Raw genomic sequence first — 17,365 nt, forward strand, 5'->3', positions numbered from 1 at the left:
ACGAGAACTATCGAGACTCTAATCTGCACCTCCTTCGACCACCTCCTTCCCTCTTCGTGGCAAAGCCAGCCCAGGCCTTGAAGGACACTCTTGGCAAATTCACCTCTACTTCCCAGCCCTTAACGATAAGGCCCTAGAGTGAGAGCACGTTGATTCAGCCACTCGCTAACTCTGGGCGAGTCACTACCTTGATTTCCTCATCTGTGAAAGAAGAGAAGCATCAGGTGGTAGCACGAATTGAACGGGGCGATGCCCAGAGCCTGGTGCCTTGCAAGCACTGGTAAGGCTTAGTTACTGTCACAGCTGTTGGGTTGATTCAAATACAGCTGTTGGCCCCGCGTGCACGGGCCACGTAGAGGTTTACTGGGGTTTGTCCCTGGACCCCGTTCCTCCTTCCATGAGTTACATCACTTAGACCTTTCTGTAGGCAGAGTAGCGAATTCACACTGACAATTCAGATGGATATTGCTTTCTCATAACAATAACAAAAATAACCATAGCTAACATTTATCTGCGTCTATGGCGTGCCAGGCTCTGTGCTAATGCTTACATAGCTAATTCTTCATTTAACCCTCACAACATCCTATGAGGTGGGTGCTGCCATTGCCCCCCTGCAGAAGATGAAAGCAAACCTCCGAGGAATGAGGTGGCCCGTCCCGGGCCATACAGGTGGAAATAGTAGAGCTGGGATTTGAACCCAAGCCATGCGGCACCAGAGCCTGCCCTCTTAGGCAGGATGCTTAATCTTCAAGGCAACAAGCGTCTCATGGGTAGGTGCTGCGTTTCAGACTACGTTAGGAGCAGAGGCACAGATATGTGTAGTAGAATGGCTAATTATAGTACTATGGGTGTAGTACAAATTATATGTGTAGCAGTAATGTCTCTGGGTTGAATCGTGTCCCCCCAGATTTCATGTCATTCCAGAACCTGTGAACGTGACTTTATTTGGAAATAGGGTCTTTTCAGACATAATCAAGTTGAGATGAGGTCATACTGGATTAAGATGGGCCTTAACGCCAATGACTGGTGTCCTTACAAGAAGAGGGAGGTTTAGACACACACGCAGGGAGGTATGTGAACTGTGGAGATGGACGGTGCAGGGCTGAGGCTGCAAACCAAGGGCTGCTGGCAGAGTCACCAGAAACAGGAGAGACGCCTGGAACGCCTCCCCTCCGGAGCCTCCAGCAGGACCAGCCCCGCCCGTGCCTCGATTTAGCACTTCCCGCCTCTCAACTCTGAGAGGATAAATATGACTAGTGGCCTATTTGAGGCCACTAATTTTTCTTATAAGTCTAGTTGATTGACTACGTTGTGCTAGTTTCAGGTGTACAGCAAAATGATTCAGTTATACATATATATATTCTTTTTCATATTCTTTTCCATCAGGGTTTATCCCAGGATATTGAATACAGTTCCCTGTGCGCTACAGTAGGACCTTGCTGTTTATCCATCCTATATATAATAGTTTGCATCTGCTCATCCCAACTCCAAATCCATCCCTCCCCCACCTCCCCTCCCCCTTGGCAACCACAAGTCTGTTCTCTACGTCTGTGAATCTGTTCATAAGTTCATTTGTGTCATATTTTCGATCCCACATATAAGTGACAGCATATGGTATTTGTCTTTCTCTGTCTGGCTTACTTCACTTAGTACGATCATCTCTAGGTCCACCCATGTTGCTGCAAATGGCACTATTTCATTCTTTTTTTTTTCCCCCACACGTGGGAACTAAGATCCCACATGTGCAGCATGTGGGATCTTAGTTCCCCGACAAGGGATCGGACCCGCACCCCCTGCAGTGGGAGCGCGGAATCTTAACCACTGGACCGCTAGGGAAGTCCCAATATTTCATTCTTTTTCACACAGGCCACCTAATCTGTAGTAATTTGCTGCGGCAGCCGAGCACACTAATAAAAGGGAGACAATAGAAAAGATAGTTTCTCAAGTCACCCTTAGCCCCTGTTTGGCAATAAGCGTTCTTTCTGAAAGTCATGGTTCCCCACTGGCGGTGAGTAGGCAGGGAAAAGCCCGTGATGAATCAATCCCTGGCCTCACAGGAAGCTTGCTTTCCTGTCAACAAAGCACAGAGTGAAAAGCCGTCAACCTTGGGCCAGAGGGCTGTCTGCCTGGCCACTGTCACAAGGCTCCGATGGAGAGAATATTTTCATCCAAGGAAGGATGAGCAGAGCCCACCCAGCTGTATTTGCCTCTGGTCCCCGAGATGCCCCTTCCGCTCAGGCGGACAGCGTGCCGGTGGGGAGAGCTCATAAGAAGAACCCCAAGGCTCACAAATCTCGGTTTAAATAATGGGCCAGATATTTCCCCACAAACCCTCGACACGAAAAGCAGAAGTTCTTGAGCACTTGGCAACCCAGTTCCCTTTGAGGATCTGTTAAATGCTCTGCATTGACTCTCAACCCGAGGGAGAAAAAAAAAAATCTGACATGCAAAATTTGGGGTGACATTTCAAAGCACCCTGAACTCCTGAAGCCCATTTACTGATGAACAAATACTTCTGAATGGCCCACTAGGTGCCGGGCACCGTGTTAGGAATACAAGGGTGGAAGAAGAGACAAGGCATTTTTCTTCCTGAAGCCCAGAGCTAGAAGGGCAGTGTATACTTTCCTGTGGCTGCCATAACAAACTACCAGAAGCTGGGTGGCTTACAAGGATAGAAATGTATTCTCTCACAATTCAGGAGGCGAGAAGTCTGAAACCAAGATGGCAGCAGGGTTGGTTCCTTCCGGAGGCTCAGAGGAAGAGTCCGTTCCAGGCCTCCCTCCAGCTCCTGGTGGTGTCTTTGGCTTGCAGGCACATCACCTTCTCTGCTGCATGTCCCTCTGTGTCCCCTCCTCTTTTTACAAGGACACCGGTCGTTGGATTTAGGACCACTCTAAACCAAGTAGGATATCACAGAGGTCTTTAACTAATGACATTTGCAAGGACCCTATTTCTAAATAAGGTCATGTTCTGAGGCTCTGCGTAGACATGAATTTGGGGGTGACGCTATTGAACCCAACACAGGTGGTTAAGCAGTCACCATGGAGAGCAGCAAAGGTATACCTGAGGCATCCAGGAAAGGGTTCCTGAGGACCTCCTGTGGAATTAGGAACCAGATGGTGAGTAGAAACTAAAACAGGAGTAGCGGAAAGTGCATCAAGAAGAACTAATCACTATACGTATCAACGCGATAGATAACCACCAAGGACCTACTGTACAGCACAGGGAACTCTGCTCAACATTCTGTAAGAACCTGTGCAGGAAAAGAATCTGAAAAAGAATGGGTATACATATAACTGAATCAGTTTGCTGCACACCTGAAATTAACACCACATTGTAAATCAACTATAGTCTAATATAAAATAAAAATTAAATTTAAAGAAGAAGAAGAACTAATCACATAGGTGAGGCCCAGAGGGAGGCAAGAGCTGAAGAAGCGTTCAGACAGGCGGGGCCGTGCAGAGGACGGTGCGGAGGGTGGGCCGGGCTTGAACACTGCTCTTCGGAGTCTGGATTTTGTTCTTAGGGTCACCAAATGCCTTTGAAGGACTGGAAGCAGAGGAGTGCTTCTAGAAAGTTCACCTTGGCTGAGGTGAGGAGGATGGATTGGAGAGGGTGACACCGGACGCAGGGACACCAAGGGTCCCTATCTCAGGGGAAAGCTCCCGGCTTAAGGATGCAAGTGGCTGAAACTCCAGAGACACCCCATGTGTTGTCCTAACAGCCGGTTGGGATGATTCCCACGGAGCCAACAGGAGGGGTTTAACCCAGGCAGGTGGGATCTGAGCGGGCCAGTCAGATCAACGTCAGCCCAAGAAGAAAACCGATCTAAAATATTCATAAAACTTCGGCCAGTTCAGATATACACCTCCTCCCCTTTTGTGGTCCCTTAGCGTTAAGTGCGCCTTAAATGGACCAGTAAGTCCTGTCCGCTCACAGATAAGTAAGTCCTTTGGCCTTCATGTGCCCCACTGACTTTCAGTCACTCTTCAAGGGCACCTTCTCCCTTCAACCCCCAGGCTGGGGTCCACACCCTCCCCACAGACTCCAAAAATTCCTGATGCAGCCTCTCGGACTCGACTGTAATCTGTACTTTCCTTTCAACCTGTCTCCACTACGAGAGCTTGAGGGCAAGGATTGTTATTTGTTCACCTTTGTGTTCCCAGCTCCTAATACACACACACACACACACACACACACACACACACACACACACACACACACACACACACACACTCACACAATAAGCGTTATCAGAATTCCCCGGCAGTCCAGCAGTTAGGACTCAGCGCTCTCATTGCCGGGGCCCCAGGTTCGATCCCTGACCAGGGAACTAAGATCCCAACAAGCCGCGCAGCATGGCCAGAAAAAGAACAGTTATCGTATGGACAGAGGGACGGATGCACGGATGGATGGACTCCTGCATGACGCTGTACTGGCTTCGAACCAAATTCATCAATCAATTAATTAAATCAACATGGACCCATCAATTGCTCTTTAAGGGCTCTATGCGGCCCCCTCCCCCCAAAAGAGTCAGGATGAAATATCCAAAGAGATGCCGGCTTGACATCTCAGACTCACCTCATTCCTTCTGCAGCCATCTTATCAAGGTTGGCAGTGTCCTTCGTTTCTGCCCAGTTTGCTCCCAGGTCACCCCACCCCATGTCATCTGCCAAAATGATCACGAAATTCGGTTTCTGTTCTCTTGTTTCCCCACTGAAGCTAAAATCCACGAGAGGATAAAGACATCCCAGGAAACTCACCCCCACCAACAAAACCTTTACGAAAGGGCAGGCCATGGCGATCAGGGGAGGTTTCCAACTGTGTGCAGTGATGCAGTGGTGGAGTTTCCAAGAAGATGCTCGTGGTGATGGTGGTGGTGGTGATGCCTACAGGGATGGTGGGCGCTACAGAAATGAGGCCCGCGTCTGGAATCCTGATTCACGAGAGTTGGGAAACTCACGACCCTGAACTTGACTTTCTCCAGCGCAGCCCCGTAAGGTGAGGGGCCGTGTGCAGCAATCAGACCTCAGTGTCAACAACTGCTCCCTGGCCACTTAGGAGATGACCCCTCTGTGCTCAGAGATGTGAGAGCCGGAGCTCGAGCCTTGCATCTATTCGGGGCTCCAGCCGGCAAGTGTGGGATAAGTTTCCACATCTGCAGAACACCTGGACGGTCTAGAAGCCACAGTCAGTCCCAGTCGGGTTTCTGAGTTCCAGATGGTTGAAGGCTTCATGTGTCTGTAAGGTTTCCTGAAAGAACAGAAATTGACAAGAAAACAGAGTTGAAACTGCCGGTGCAGCTGTGTTTTACTCAGTAGCTTAGGAAATAATCACTTTTCCATGCCGACAGATGTTCTCCTTCTTATTCGACTACTGAACGGGTTCATCGCTTTCTCCACCGGAGAAAGAGTGATGCTAATATTTGCAATAGACCTACAATTACAGGGTTGGAAGCAACAGTAGAGATGATCTCTCATAACCCGCTCACCGTATAGAGGAGCATATACCGAGGCCCCGTGTTCCGGATGGAGGGGTAAAGGGACCAGCACCGCAGCACTCTGTGAAATCCCAGCGCACCCCACCTCCTACCTCACTGTGCTTCTCTGATTCACAAGAAATTCCCAAACTAAGCGCGACCTTGTCAAAACCCACAGGGATTCTAGAAGAAAGGGTGAGACCCTTATTACCTTATTACCAAGACACGATTCTTTCTAACAGTCATGCTGTAAACTAGCATTTCTATATAAAATTCTTTTTCTTTCTTTTTGGCCGCACCTTAGTTCCCTGGCCAGGGATTGAACCTGGGCCCTCGGTAGTGAGAGTGCTGAGTCCTAACCACTGGACCGCCAGGGAATTCGTCAATAAAGGAGCAGTCTGTTTTTGTTTTTGCTTTTTTGCCACACCGTGTGGCATGAGGGATCTTAGTACCTGTACCAGGGATTGAACACAGGCCCCCCGCAGTGGGAGCTCGGAGTCTTAAACACTGGACCGCCAGGGAAGTCCCTCTATATAAAATTCCTGATAGAAATTAATTGGGAAGAAAAGGAAAGGAAAAAAAATCAGTTAATGGTAGAATCTAGGTGGACAGTCTAGGGAGCTCACTGTAGAACTCTTTCCATTTTGCTGTATGTTTGAAATGTTTCATAATAAAATGTTAGGGAAAAATGTCCACAAAATGTTTAACGGAAATGTGTCCCTTTACATCTTGACAATGTAATTTTTAATAAGAAAATCTTAAGACATGCTCAACCGGTGCTTCTCACATTTAGATGTACATACAAATCAGCTGGAGATTTTATTAAAATGTAGATTCAGTAGGTGAGGCTGGGACCTGGGGTCTGTATTTCTAACGTAGCCGTTAGATTACATTTTGAGTAGCAAGATGCTTAGTTAAAAATATCCAGATTCTGGTCCGAGAAGAAAACTAACGTAACTGGAGGTGATTAACCTAACTGATACTTAACCTAACTAGAGACCTAACTAGAGATGATTCAGCTTCAGTGGAAAAACACAAAACAATAAATCAGGTTGAGTTCTGAAAGACAGAAATGGAAGGTCATGCTTTCAACTGCAGGTTGCAAATGGAAACACAGAATAAATAAAACCGTATTTTATCCCTAGTTCACCTAAAAGCCCTAAACTGACTAGGCTAGTAAGGAGACAGAGACTTGAAATTCTGGATCAGATTTTAAAAACCTCCGTGGAACACCCAACCCATTAAAGGAGAACCAAGTTATTATAATATACAAAGATGCGGGACTTCCCTGGTGGTGCAGTGGTTAAGACTCCGCACTCCCAATGCAGGGGGCCCAGGTGCAATCCCCAGTCAGGGATCTAGATCCCACATGCATGCTGCAACTAAGAGTTCGCATGCCACAACTAAGGAGCCCGCCAGCCGCAACTAAGGAGCCCGCCTGCCGCAACTAAGACACAGCACAACCAAATAAATAAATAAATGAACAGTCGCATTCTTCAAAAAATAACAGTAATACTAATATATAAAGGTGCTAGTAGGGCTGGGGTTGTGACAGATGCCATTTCCAGTTGTGTATCCCTGCCCTTGAGGAATGAATGCACAGCCGACCAAGCCGGCCAGCCAACCCAGATGGACGGGAGTGGTTGGAGGTATGTAAGTTCTGGAAGATCCAGATAAACTCGGAAGGATAGGCAGCTATGCACTTAATCAAAATAAAAGGAATTCCGAGTCAACAGTCATGGTCATCTGGAGGGCAATGAATCAATTGTTCAGCAACGCGAATTCTTCTGTTTTCCAAAAGGAAAGTTATTATTTCAAACTCAATTAGATTCAACTGGTATTTGTTGATCTTGAGGCCCCAAAGACTTCTCCCTTTCTAGAAGAAAGAGGCTTTGCACAAGCAGGGTGCCTAACAAACACTTGTTGACCTGCCTTATTCTACTGGCTTCTGACCATGAGCAACAGTTGCAGGAAGCTTTTCTTCCTAAAGCTACTTAGCTTGGAACACTAGAGCGGCCTCATTCTTCACCCATAATCCACTTCAGAATGACCCAACACAAAACGCCCCAGGGGGGGAGAAAAACCCACTTAAGAAGGAAGTTAAAATTAAGGTGGGAACATAAGTAAACAGATTGTTTTTCTTAAGAATTCTGTGGATAAAACATTCCTCTGAGGTTTTCAAAGAGAATCATTAATACTTAAAATTTTTATGGCATGGAAATAAGCTAATTTAGCCAGTACACCATTGCCCTAGCCTTCACGCCCACACCTCCAGGGAGACATTTAATCCTTTCCCCACTTATTGTTTTTAACTAAAGGGAAAAAGCAAGTCAGACATTCAAAGAATGGACTTCAAGCCACGGACCTTGATTAAGATCCAAGCTGACATTATGGAAAACAGTATGGAGGTTCCTCAAGTTAAAACTAGACCAAACATATGATCCAGCAATCCCACTTCTGGGTATGTGTCCGAAGGAAATGAAATGAACATCTGGACGAGCTACTGGCACCCCCATGTTTATTGTAGCGTCATTCACAAGAGCCCAAGTACCCAGTAATGGGTGAATAGGTAAAGAAAATGTGCTGTGTGCATTGTACACACATGATGGAATTATTGGGCCTTTAAAAAGAAGGAAATTCTTCTCCATTCGTAACAACCTGGATGAACCTGGCGGATACTGCGTGAGGTGAAACAAGCCAGGCACAGAAAGACAAATACCACATGATCTCACTCACATGTGGAATCTAAAAAAGTAGAGCTCACAAGAGCAGAGAGGAGAACGATGGGTGCCAGGGGCTGGGGGGGGGGAGATGGAAGGGAGTTTGTCAACGTACAAACAACCAGTTACGTAGAATCAATCGCTTCTGGGACTTCCCTGGCGGTCCAGTGGCTAAGACGCCACTTCCAATGCAAGGGGCCCAGGTTCGATCCCCGGTCAGGGAACTAGATACCACATGCCTGCCACAGCTAAGAGTTCGCATGCCACAACTAAAGATCCCGCGTGCCGCAACGAATATCTCACGCGGGGCAACAAAGATCCCACGTGCCGCAACTAAGACCCGGCACAGCCAAATAAGTAAATAAATATTTTTTTAAAAAAAAGAATCAATTACTTCTGAGGATCTAACGTATAGCACAGTGACAGGATCTAATGTATAGCATGGTGACCAGAGTTCGTAAAACTGTATTACGTAGTTGAAATTTTGCAAAGAAAGTAGATCTTCAATGTTTCCACCACCAAAAAATTTATAAGGTAACTATGTACGGTGACGGGTGTGTTAAATTAGCTTGGTTGTGGTCATTTTATAATGTGTATGTATATCAAAACATCACGTTGTATATAATTTTTATTTGTCGATCCTACTTCAATAAGGCTGGGTCGTTGTGCTTTTTTTTTTTTTTTTTAAAGATCCAAGATCTTTTTTAAAGCTCTTTTTTCAAAGACTACCGGCTCAGTGTCTTATCTGAGGTTACTTTCCCAAACTTTCTTTACACGTCACACTCCCCATCTCAGAAGGGAGAGTGGGGACTTCCCTGGGGGTCCAGTGGTTAAGAATCTGCCTTCCAATGCAGGGGACACGGGTTCGATCCCTGGTCGGGGAACTAAGATCCCACAAGCCGCGGGGCGACTAGGCCCATGTGCCACAACTAGAGAGCCCGCGCGCTGCAACTAAGACCCGACACAGCCAAATAAATAAAAGAAGGGAGAGTGGACACAGGCAAGGAGCACTCCTGGGGGCTTAGGAAGAAGGGGGAGCATTTGACAAAGCCTTCGCCGCTCCTTCCACTGGGCTGGAAGGTAACCAACCACCTACTCAACAAACACGCCCAAGGAAGGGCCATCTGAGCTCACTGGGATAGGTTTTGCTGAGCACAGCACCAACCCCGCCCGTGTCCTCAGGAGCTCCGGCTGCCAATCAGCTCTGCGATGGTCTGTGCTCTTTTCCACGACCCCGCCGTAAAGCAAGGCCGCTGGGCCTGCTAACGTCTGGCCTCCCTTTGGGTTCCGGGCTTGCTGATGGGGAAGGGTACTCATCACGGAAACGACTCACAGGCGGGCTGTGGGCCTTGGAAAGGAGGAGCTGCCCTGAAGATGTGCTCTGCAGGCTGCACACCCGGGCCGGCTGCCCAATACCTGACCCTGGCTCCCCGCGGGCCCCCCGTGGCCAAGCAGCCCGCAAGAGCGCCTTGCAAACAGCTGAAGCAACAAGACAGTGGAGCAGACCTTTCTGGCAGAGGGCTCTGTTGGTTTTCCAAAGACAAAGCTTCGGATGAGCGAAGGCCAAGAAAGACAAAGGCGCAGAGGGAGTGTGATCTCTGGTTGCAGAGTTCTGTGGTTTCACCCGCCCAGTCGGACCACGGTCACTGGGGGCGCTGGCTGCAGCCAGGAGTCACGCGGGGGTCCCGGGGCACCAGCTGCCCACGTCTGTCGGAAATGACCCCCCCCCCCCCCCCCGCCGCAAACCCCGTGCCTTCAGTCATCCATCCGGCGAACGGGGACCGAGGCACAGGTCTCGATCTGGGCGCTGTGCGTTCAGCAGTGAATGACACACAGAGCCCACTGCCTTCCTGCCACTTACCTGCTGGGGGGAGGAGGGGAAGACGTGGACCCAGGAAACGCATCAGGGAGAAAATCACCACAGGAAGGGGACTGGGGAGAGCGAGCCAGTGAGCAGGTGCGAGTTAAAGGAGAAGGGCGGGGACCACCTCACTGACAAGGTGATCTTTCTAGGTGGATCCAGGAGAGAAGGGGAGGAAGCTCTGCAGCTCTGGGAGGTTCAGTCGGGAAGGGATGCCGCGGGCAGAGAACCCAGCAGGGCGCAGGGCTGGGGCACGTGAGGGCAGCCGCGAAGCCGCAGGAGAAGCCTCGGAGTGAGGAAGGACGAGGATTAGCTGGAATCGGGAGGAAGACAGCCTCTCCTGAGCCAGAGGATTCAGGCAAGAGCACCGAGCTCTGACTTTCAACGTGACAGAATCCCTCTGGCTGCTCTACTGAGAGATTAAGAGTCCATTGTCACAGTCCAGGTGAGTCCAGGTGAGCCCAGGTGAGTCCAGGTGAGAGACAGTGCTGGAGTGAGGCAAGCCAAGCGCCCAGGGCGCAAAACTTAAGGAGGCGGCGCTGCAGCTCAGGTGCCCTGACCGTCAGCGCAGCCCTGCCGGTGAGCACCTCCTTAAATTCTGCCTCGCCCTCATCCAAGCCCAAGGGCAGAGGAAAATCCGGTTACCGTGGTGGCCAATATCAGACGGTCGTTTAACATCTGTGTGTAATAAACATCCTCAAGGCCCCTTCCCTTTGCCTCTAGACCCCAACATGTCAGTTTGGGGCTGGCCCAACTCGGAAAGATTTCTTAGAGCATATGTGCGGGGCCGCAGTCTTAGCTCAACAGAGGATGCACAGGAAATCTTTTTTCTGTCATCTTTTTTTCTTTTCATTTTATTGAGATATCTTTGACGTACAGCACCTGTGTAAGTCTAACGCACGCAGCGTAATGACTTGACACACATATATTGTGAAACGATGACCACAGTAAATTTAGTGACCTGCCATCATCTCGTAGAGACGCAAGAAAATGAGAGACAGAGAGAGAGACAGAGAAGAAAAACAAATGCTTTCTTCCTGTAGTGAGAACTTTGAGAATCTACTCTCCTAACAACTTGCAAATATTCCACACGGCAGGTTCATTCTAGTCATCCTGTTGTACGTTACATCCCCCGACTCATTTATCTTCTAACTGGAGCAAAAGAAATCTCTGAATACCTCCATCCAAACTGGGAGAGCAATTCCACTTAGATAATTTTTTAAAAAATGTTAAGCTTGAAGACCTATAGCCACACCCTGTTGGGAATATCAACCTCTGTGACCCCAGGGATGCCAGGAAACTCATCCACAGGAACAGATGACATCCTGCCTGGCTTTAGGCTGGAACCACTTGCTGGGACTGTCCCAGAAGGAAGCCACATGGCAAGAGCCAACTTGGGAAATCAGAGGTCACATCACACCACGCATCTAAAACTCAGCAGCCCTGCAGAAATTATATCTGGGTCCTTGAACACAGGTCAGAAAAAAAGAGAGAGCAGATGGGTCTCTGAATAACATCCTTCCTATAAAACTCCATCCTCCACTTGAGAAGAAAAATCATGAGGGGTGGGATCCAGTGAAAAGGGCTTACAGTCAATTACCTGAAATCCACTCCCTTAAAGCCTGTTTGCCAAATGTCTAAGGACTTTTTACAAAGCGGTGTTTATTATTACTTATTAAACTTTTTGTCATGAAAGTTGTCAAAATACAGAAGTTGAGAAACTCACACATACCTACCCAACATCTAGGTTCAACAATTATCAACACAGGGCCAGCCTGGTTTTACCCGTCTCCCCTCCTACTTGTCTTTCCCTCATCCTCCACTTATACTGGATTATTTGGAAACAAATCTCAGATATCATGCAACTTCATCAACAAACATTTCTATGTAGCTCTCTAAATTATAAGAATTATTTTAAAATATAATCACAGGGACTTCCCTGGCGGTCCAGTGGGTAAGACTTCGCCTTCCAGTGCAGGGGGTGCAGGTTCGATCCCTGGTCAGGGAGCTAAGATCCCATATGCCTCGCGACCAAAAAACCAAGACATAAAGCAGAAGCAATATTGTAACAAATTCAATAAAGGCTTTAAAAAAAATTCAAAAATTAAAATAAAGTATAATTGCAATTCTAGTAAAGCCCCCTTTTTTACATAAACAATCATTTGTTAGTATCATCAAAAATCCGATTGGGGCTTCTCTGGTGGCACAGTGGTTTAAGAATCTGCCTGTCAATGCAGGGGACACAGGTTCGAGCCCTGGTCTGGGAAGATTCCACATGCTGCGGAGCAACTAAGCCCGTGCGCCACAACTACTGAGCCTGCACTCTAGAGCCCGGGAGCCACAACTACTGAAGCCCACGTGCCTAGAGCCCGTGCTCCACAGCAAGAGAAGCCACCACAAGGAGAAGCCCGCGCACCACAATGAAGAGTAGCCCCTGCTCACCGCGACTAGAGAAAGCCCGCGCACAGCAACGAAGACCCAACGCAGCCAAAAATAAATAAATAAATAAATTTGTGAAGAAAGAAAAAGAAGACTGATCGGGGTTCATGTGTCAAAGCTTCATTTTCTTCCTGAGTCATTTTTGCATGAGAAGAGGGAAAACTTTCTCTTAAACGCTACCTACTGTCTCTTCTGTTTTTGCAGATTTATCCTTTCCCCAGATCTGTTGCACCTCTACAATGAAATATGTTAGATTCCATTATGGACTGAATGCTGGTGTCCTTTCCAAATTCCTGTGTTGGAGCCTTACCCCTCAATAGGATAGTATTTGGAGATGGGCCTTTGGGAGACAATCAGGGTTAGAGGAGGTCATCGAGGGGGAAGCCCTCCTGATGGGATTAGTGCCCTTATTTGAAGAGACAGGGGAGAGCTTTTTTTCTCTCTCTCTCTCTCCTCCCCAAGAACCAAATCAGCTGGCATCTTGATCTTAGACTTCCCAGCCTCCAGAACTGTGAGAAACAAAGTTCTGTGTGTAAGCCCCCAGTCTGTGGTATTTTGCTATGGCAGCCCAAGCCTGCTAAGAGAGATTCGAGCTAAGTTTGGTTTTTTTAAAATAAATTTATTTGTTTGTTTATGTTTGGCTGCGTTGGGTCTTTGTTGCTGCGCACAGGCTTTCTCTAGTTGCGGCGAGAGGGGGCTATTCTTCGTTGCGGTGCGCGGGCTTCTCATTGTGGTGGCTTCTCTTGTTGCGGAGCACAGGCCCTAGGTGTGCGGGCTTCAGTAGTTGTGGCACACGGGCTCAGCAGTTGTGGCACACGGGCTTAGTTGCTCCACTGCATGTGGGATCTTCCGGGACCAGGGCTCGAACCTGTGTCCCTTGTACTGGTGGGCGGATTCTTAACCACTGCGCCACCAGGGAAGTCCTCGAGCTAAGTTTTATCTGAGAACCTCTGTGGCTGAAGCAGGGGCAGAAGTAAGGATAAGACCAAAACTTGGGGGAAAAAAAAGCTTAATTCAGGGAATTCCCTGGCAGTCCAGTGGTTAGGACTCTGTGCTCTCACTGCCATGGGCCGGGGTTCGATCCCCAGTTGGGGAACTAAGATCCCGCAAGCCATGCGGTCTTGCCAAAAAAAAAAAAAAAAAAAGCTCAATTCAGTGAAGTAGTTACTTGGCAAATCTGCTTTTTGGAGAATTGGCTTTGGGGATGTGATGGCCTGTCTGCAGAAGAATATGTGTCCAGGATTCAGAAGAGTCATTTCCTAGCTCTGTGACTTTGGATAGGTTATGGAATTTCTCTGGGCCTCAGTTTCCCCACTTACCTGAAAAACAGAGCCATAGAAAAGTTCCTCCACCCCAAACCCAACATGAGGATGAAATAACCCAACACGAGTGCCTGCTCCCAGTAAGTGCTCAGAGATGTGGACTCTTATTCTCCCCTCTCTCAACTGGCTTGAGGATAAGGAGATAACAAACATGCGAATGCTCTGAAAAAGTACCATATGCAAAGTCAAAGCGTTACTACAATTAATATTAAGCAAAACTGTTCGAGTTAGATGGTGAGACCAGACGCCCTCCAGCTATTGGCTGACTCTTGGTCGTAACTGTCAGCATTCTTGGCTGTTGGATTCTGAACCCAGAAAAGGTAAAAGATACAAACACTATGGTTACAACAAGGCCAAAGGGAAAGTGAAGAGTCATCCTGATTTGCATTTTCAAAGCTCCAAACTATAGTTCCTGGTCACACAATCCCATGGTTGTCGGTGCTGTTTTGGGAAAGCCTGAGCTGGGTCCTTCTGTCCCGGGCAGACTCTGGTGACACCTAGCATGGTCCTTGGAGTACACTGCCTACAAGCAAATCTGGTTTTGGACAACGTAGCAGTACGAGGTCAAGATGTAGAGGGGCTGTGAGGGAAACCGTCCTTTGCTGATGATGCCAATTGAAAGTGGGAATTACGTAATACCATTTGCAGCCACATGGATGGACCTAGAGATTGTCATCCTGTGTGAAGTAAGCCAGACAGAGAAAGACAAAATACCACATGATATCGCTTATATGTGAAATCTAAAAAAAAAAAAAAGGGTACAAATGAACTTACCCATAACACAGAAATAGAGTCACACGTGTAGAAAACAAACTTATGGTTACCAGGGTAACAGGGGAAGGGATAAATTGGGAGATTGGGATTGACATATACACACTACTATATATAAAACAGATAACTAACAAGGACCTACCATACAGCACAGGGAACTCTACTCAATACTCTGTAACGGCCTATATGGGAAAAGAATCCGAAAAAGCACAGATATATGTATATGTATAACAGATTCACTTTGCTGTACATCTGAAACTAACACAACATTGTAAATCAACTATACTCCCATAAAAATTTTTTTTAAAAAGAAAGTGGGAATTACATTTTAATATCAGAAACAGCCAGAAGGATTACCTGTCCACGACACTGAGCTAACTGCTCCAACAAGAAAACACCACAACTCTAAGATGTGAATTCCATGAGGGAAGGGATGTCTATCTGCTTCACACACTGCATAATCCGGTTACCCAATCCAGGAAGCGTTCAACCCATATTTGCCAAATGAGTGCATCTGACCTGAACCACTACGGCCGAGCCTCCATTCCACCCTGAAAACTCAGCTTCATCTCATCACTTCCCTAAATTCAGATGACCTTTCTCAGTTCCCCTGCCTCTGAGATTCTCACTTGCAAAAGCGCCCTCTGAGATTCTCACTTGCAAAAGCGCCCTTGCTGACGTGCTGCTTTAGGTGACAATCACATATGTGTCCTCTCTTAAAACTAGAGTAAACACTTTGAGAGTACGGACCACATCCTCCGAGGTGTGGTTTTGTGGCCTGGGAAACTACTGCATTCGCCAGTGCGCATGAGCGGGCTGTATGAGCAGAGGCTGTCCGGACGGAGGAGCGATGGACGTGGGATGGAAGGATGGATGGATGTTGCCTGTACCCAGCCCCGCCCCAGATCCCTACTAAGCATCTGAGCTCAACACAGAGGCCAGAGCCCTCCACCGACCACAGCAGGGCAGGGTCCCTCCTTGCCTCAAACGCCTAACGCAGTCCGGGAGCATCCTTCTAGCTTCCTTGCCTCATCCCGCTAGCCACCTGGAAATGCATGGATGCACTGCTCTGACAGGGTTAAAATAGAAGCTTGACAGTGTGTGTTGTTCCAGGGAGCAGCCGGACAGGCTGTGCGTGTTTAGACAAGATGGGGAAAGCTAGCATCTCCCTTTAGGCAAGAAACATAGCAGGAGAGCAGGTTTTCATTCCTTGGACTTTGAGGAACATGATGGGTGGGACGTCAACAATTATCCAAAGGAAGTCTGGTTTGGTGGGGACAAAACCCAGTGGTCCCACACCCAGCACTTTCCAAAACTTCATGACTCACGACCGTGCCATGAGTCTAATATGACATGTATTTGTTCCTGAAAGCAATGTGATTAAAATTACTTGGTTCCGAGAATTTTAATTTTTGTTTTGTTCTGTTTTTAGGACTCTTGCAACAGGCTTGAGATCATTTATAGAGGCCTCCTCAAGGCCATTGTTCTATTTTTTTCTTTATAAGCAGTGAGAAAATGACAAAACTACAGGAGCAGTAAACAATGGAGACAAAAAAGGACAAATGTCAGTGTTAACATCCAAGTAAAAGTTACTCCAGAGTGAACGCAATGCACACAGTGATACATCAACACTGCCCAGAATGGTAACCAGGCGTGAGAGAATTCAGATCACCAGAGGCCCCTGGTACCCTGGGTGGGGAGGTGATCTCCCTGTCCCCAAATCCAGCATACTCTCCCCCGACCACCACCTTCCTCTCATTCTCTTCATCCTTCACCCCTCCGCCTTGCCAGTGCTTGCAAGAACTTTCCTACCCATTCTAGGCCCACCGAGCTCCATCTTCCTCAACGCCCCCAGCCTCTTACACAGGTTAATTCAGTTAACCTAGCAACACAGCACTAAGCTCCCCACACAACTACCCTCTGAGGGAGGTATTATTATTATTATTATCATCCCCCTTTCGTGGATGAGCAGCCTGAGGTGGAGAGAGGTTAATTCGCCCAAGGTGACACAGCTACCAGGGCAGACCTGGGGTTCCAAGTCGGGCCTTAGAGTCCATGTTCACGTGCATCTTAACATTTATAGCATCTTCCACCAAACCTCTCAATTACACAGCCCCCTCCCCTGCCTCTCACAGTCCAGTGTGGTGACTCTTGGGTTTGTTTTCTCTCTCCAGGGAGAACAGGGAACCTCATCTTGCTTGTCCTCATACTAATACGGATCCTCCTCATTGGCCTGCAAATGTTTCTGCTTGGGTTCTCCACTAAAAGAATCTGGAAAAACAAAACACCCCTTCCGTATTAACTCAAGCTGCCATAGCAAAGTACCATAGACTGGGTGGCTTAAAAAATAGGAATGTATTTTCTCCTGGTTCTGGTGGCCAGAAGTCTGAGATCAGGGTGCCGGCAAGGTCAGGTGCTAGTGAGAGCTCCCTTCCTGGCTTGTAGATGGCTGTCTTCTCACTGCACCCTCACATGGCCTTTCCTCAGTGTGTGCTCACAGAGAGAGACACGGAGAGACAGAGAGATTTCTCTCGCTTCCTCTTCTTATAAGGGCACGAATTCCATCATATGGGCCCCACCCTCATGACCTATCTAACCCTAATTCCTCCCAAAGGCCCCATCTCCAGATACTGTCACATTGCAGGGGGGAGGGGGGAGGGGGAGGGGCTTCAACATCTGAATGGTGAGGGGCACAAACATTCAGCCCCTAAAACCCTCACACAGGGTTAAGTTACCTTCATTGCTTCATCACAATTCTAAATAGCTGCAAAAG

At 47.8% G+C, this 17,365-nt stretch overlaps 1 protein-coding gene across 4 annotated transcripts in view; it reads right to left on the minus strand.

The window, feature by feature from the left end:
• The window catches only part of ARSG (arylsulfatase G), a 72,283-nt gene extending 67,222 nt beyond the window's left edge, over positions 1-5,061 (minus strand). For 3 of the 4 annotated variants that reach the window (XM_060133852.1, XM_060133851.1, XM_060133848.1), the window contains exon 1: positions 4,582-5,061. In XM_060133852.1, coding sequence (XP_059989835.1) covers positions 4,582-4,799 — 218 coding nt within the window. In that variant the 5' untranslated portion in view covers positions 4,800-5,061. The remainder of the gene's footprint in view (positions 1-4,581) is intronic. The other variant, XM_060133850.1, reaches the window with a different exon arrangement.
• Between the last annotated feature and the right edge of the window lie 12,304 nt (positions 5,062-17,365).

This window comes from Lagenorhynchus albirostris, chromosome 20, assembly GCF_949774975.1.
Source record: "Lagenorhynchus albirostris chromosome 20, mLagAlb1.1, whole genome shotgun sequence".
Classification (NCBI taxonomy): Eukaryota; Metazoa; Chordata; class Mammalia; order Artiodactyla; family Delphinidae; genus Lagenorhynchus; species Lagenorhynchus albirostris.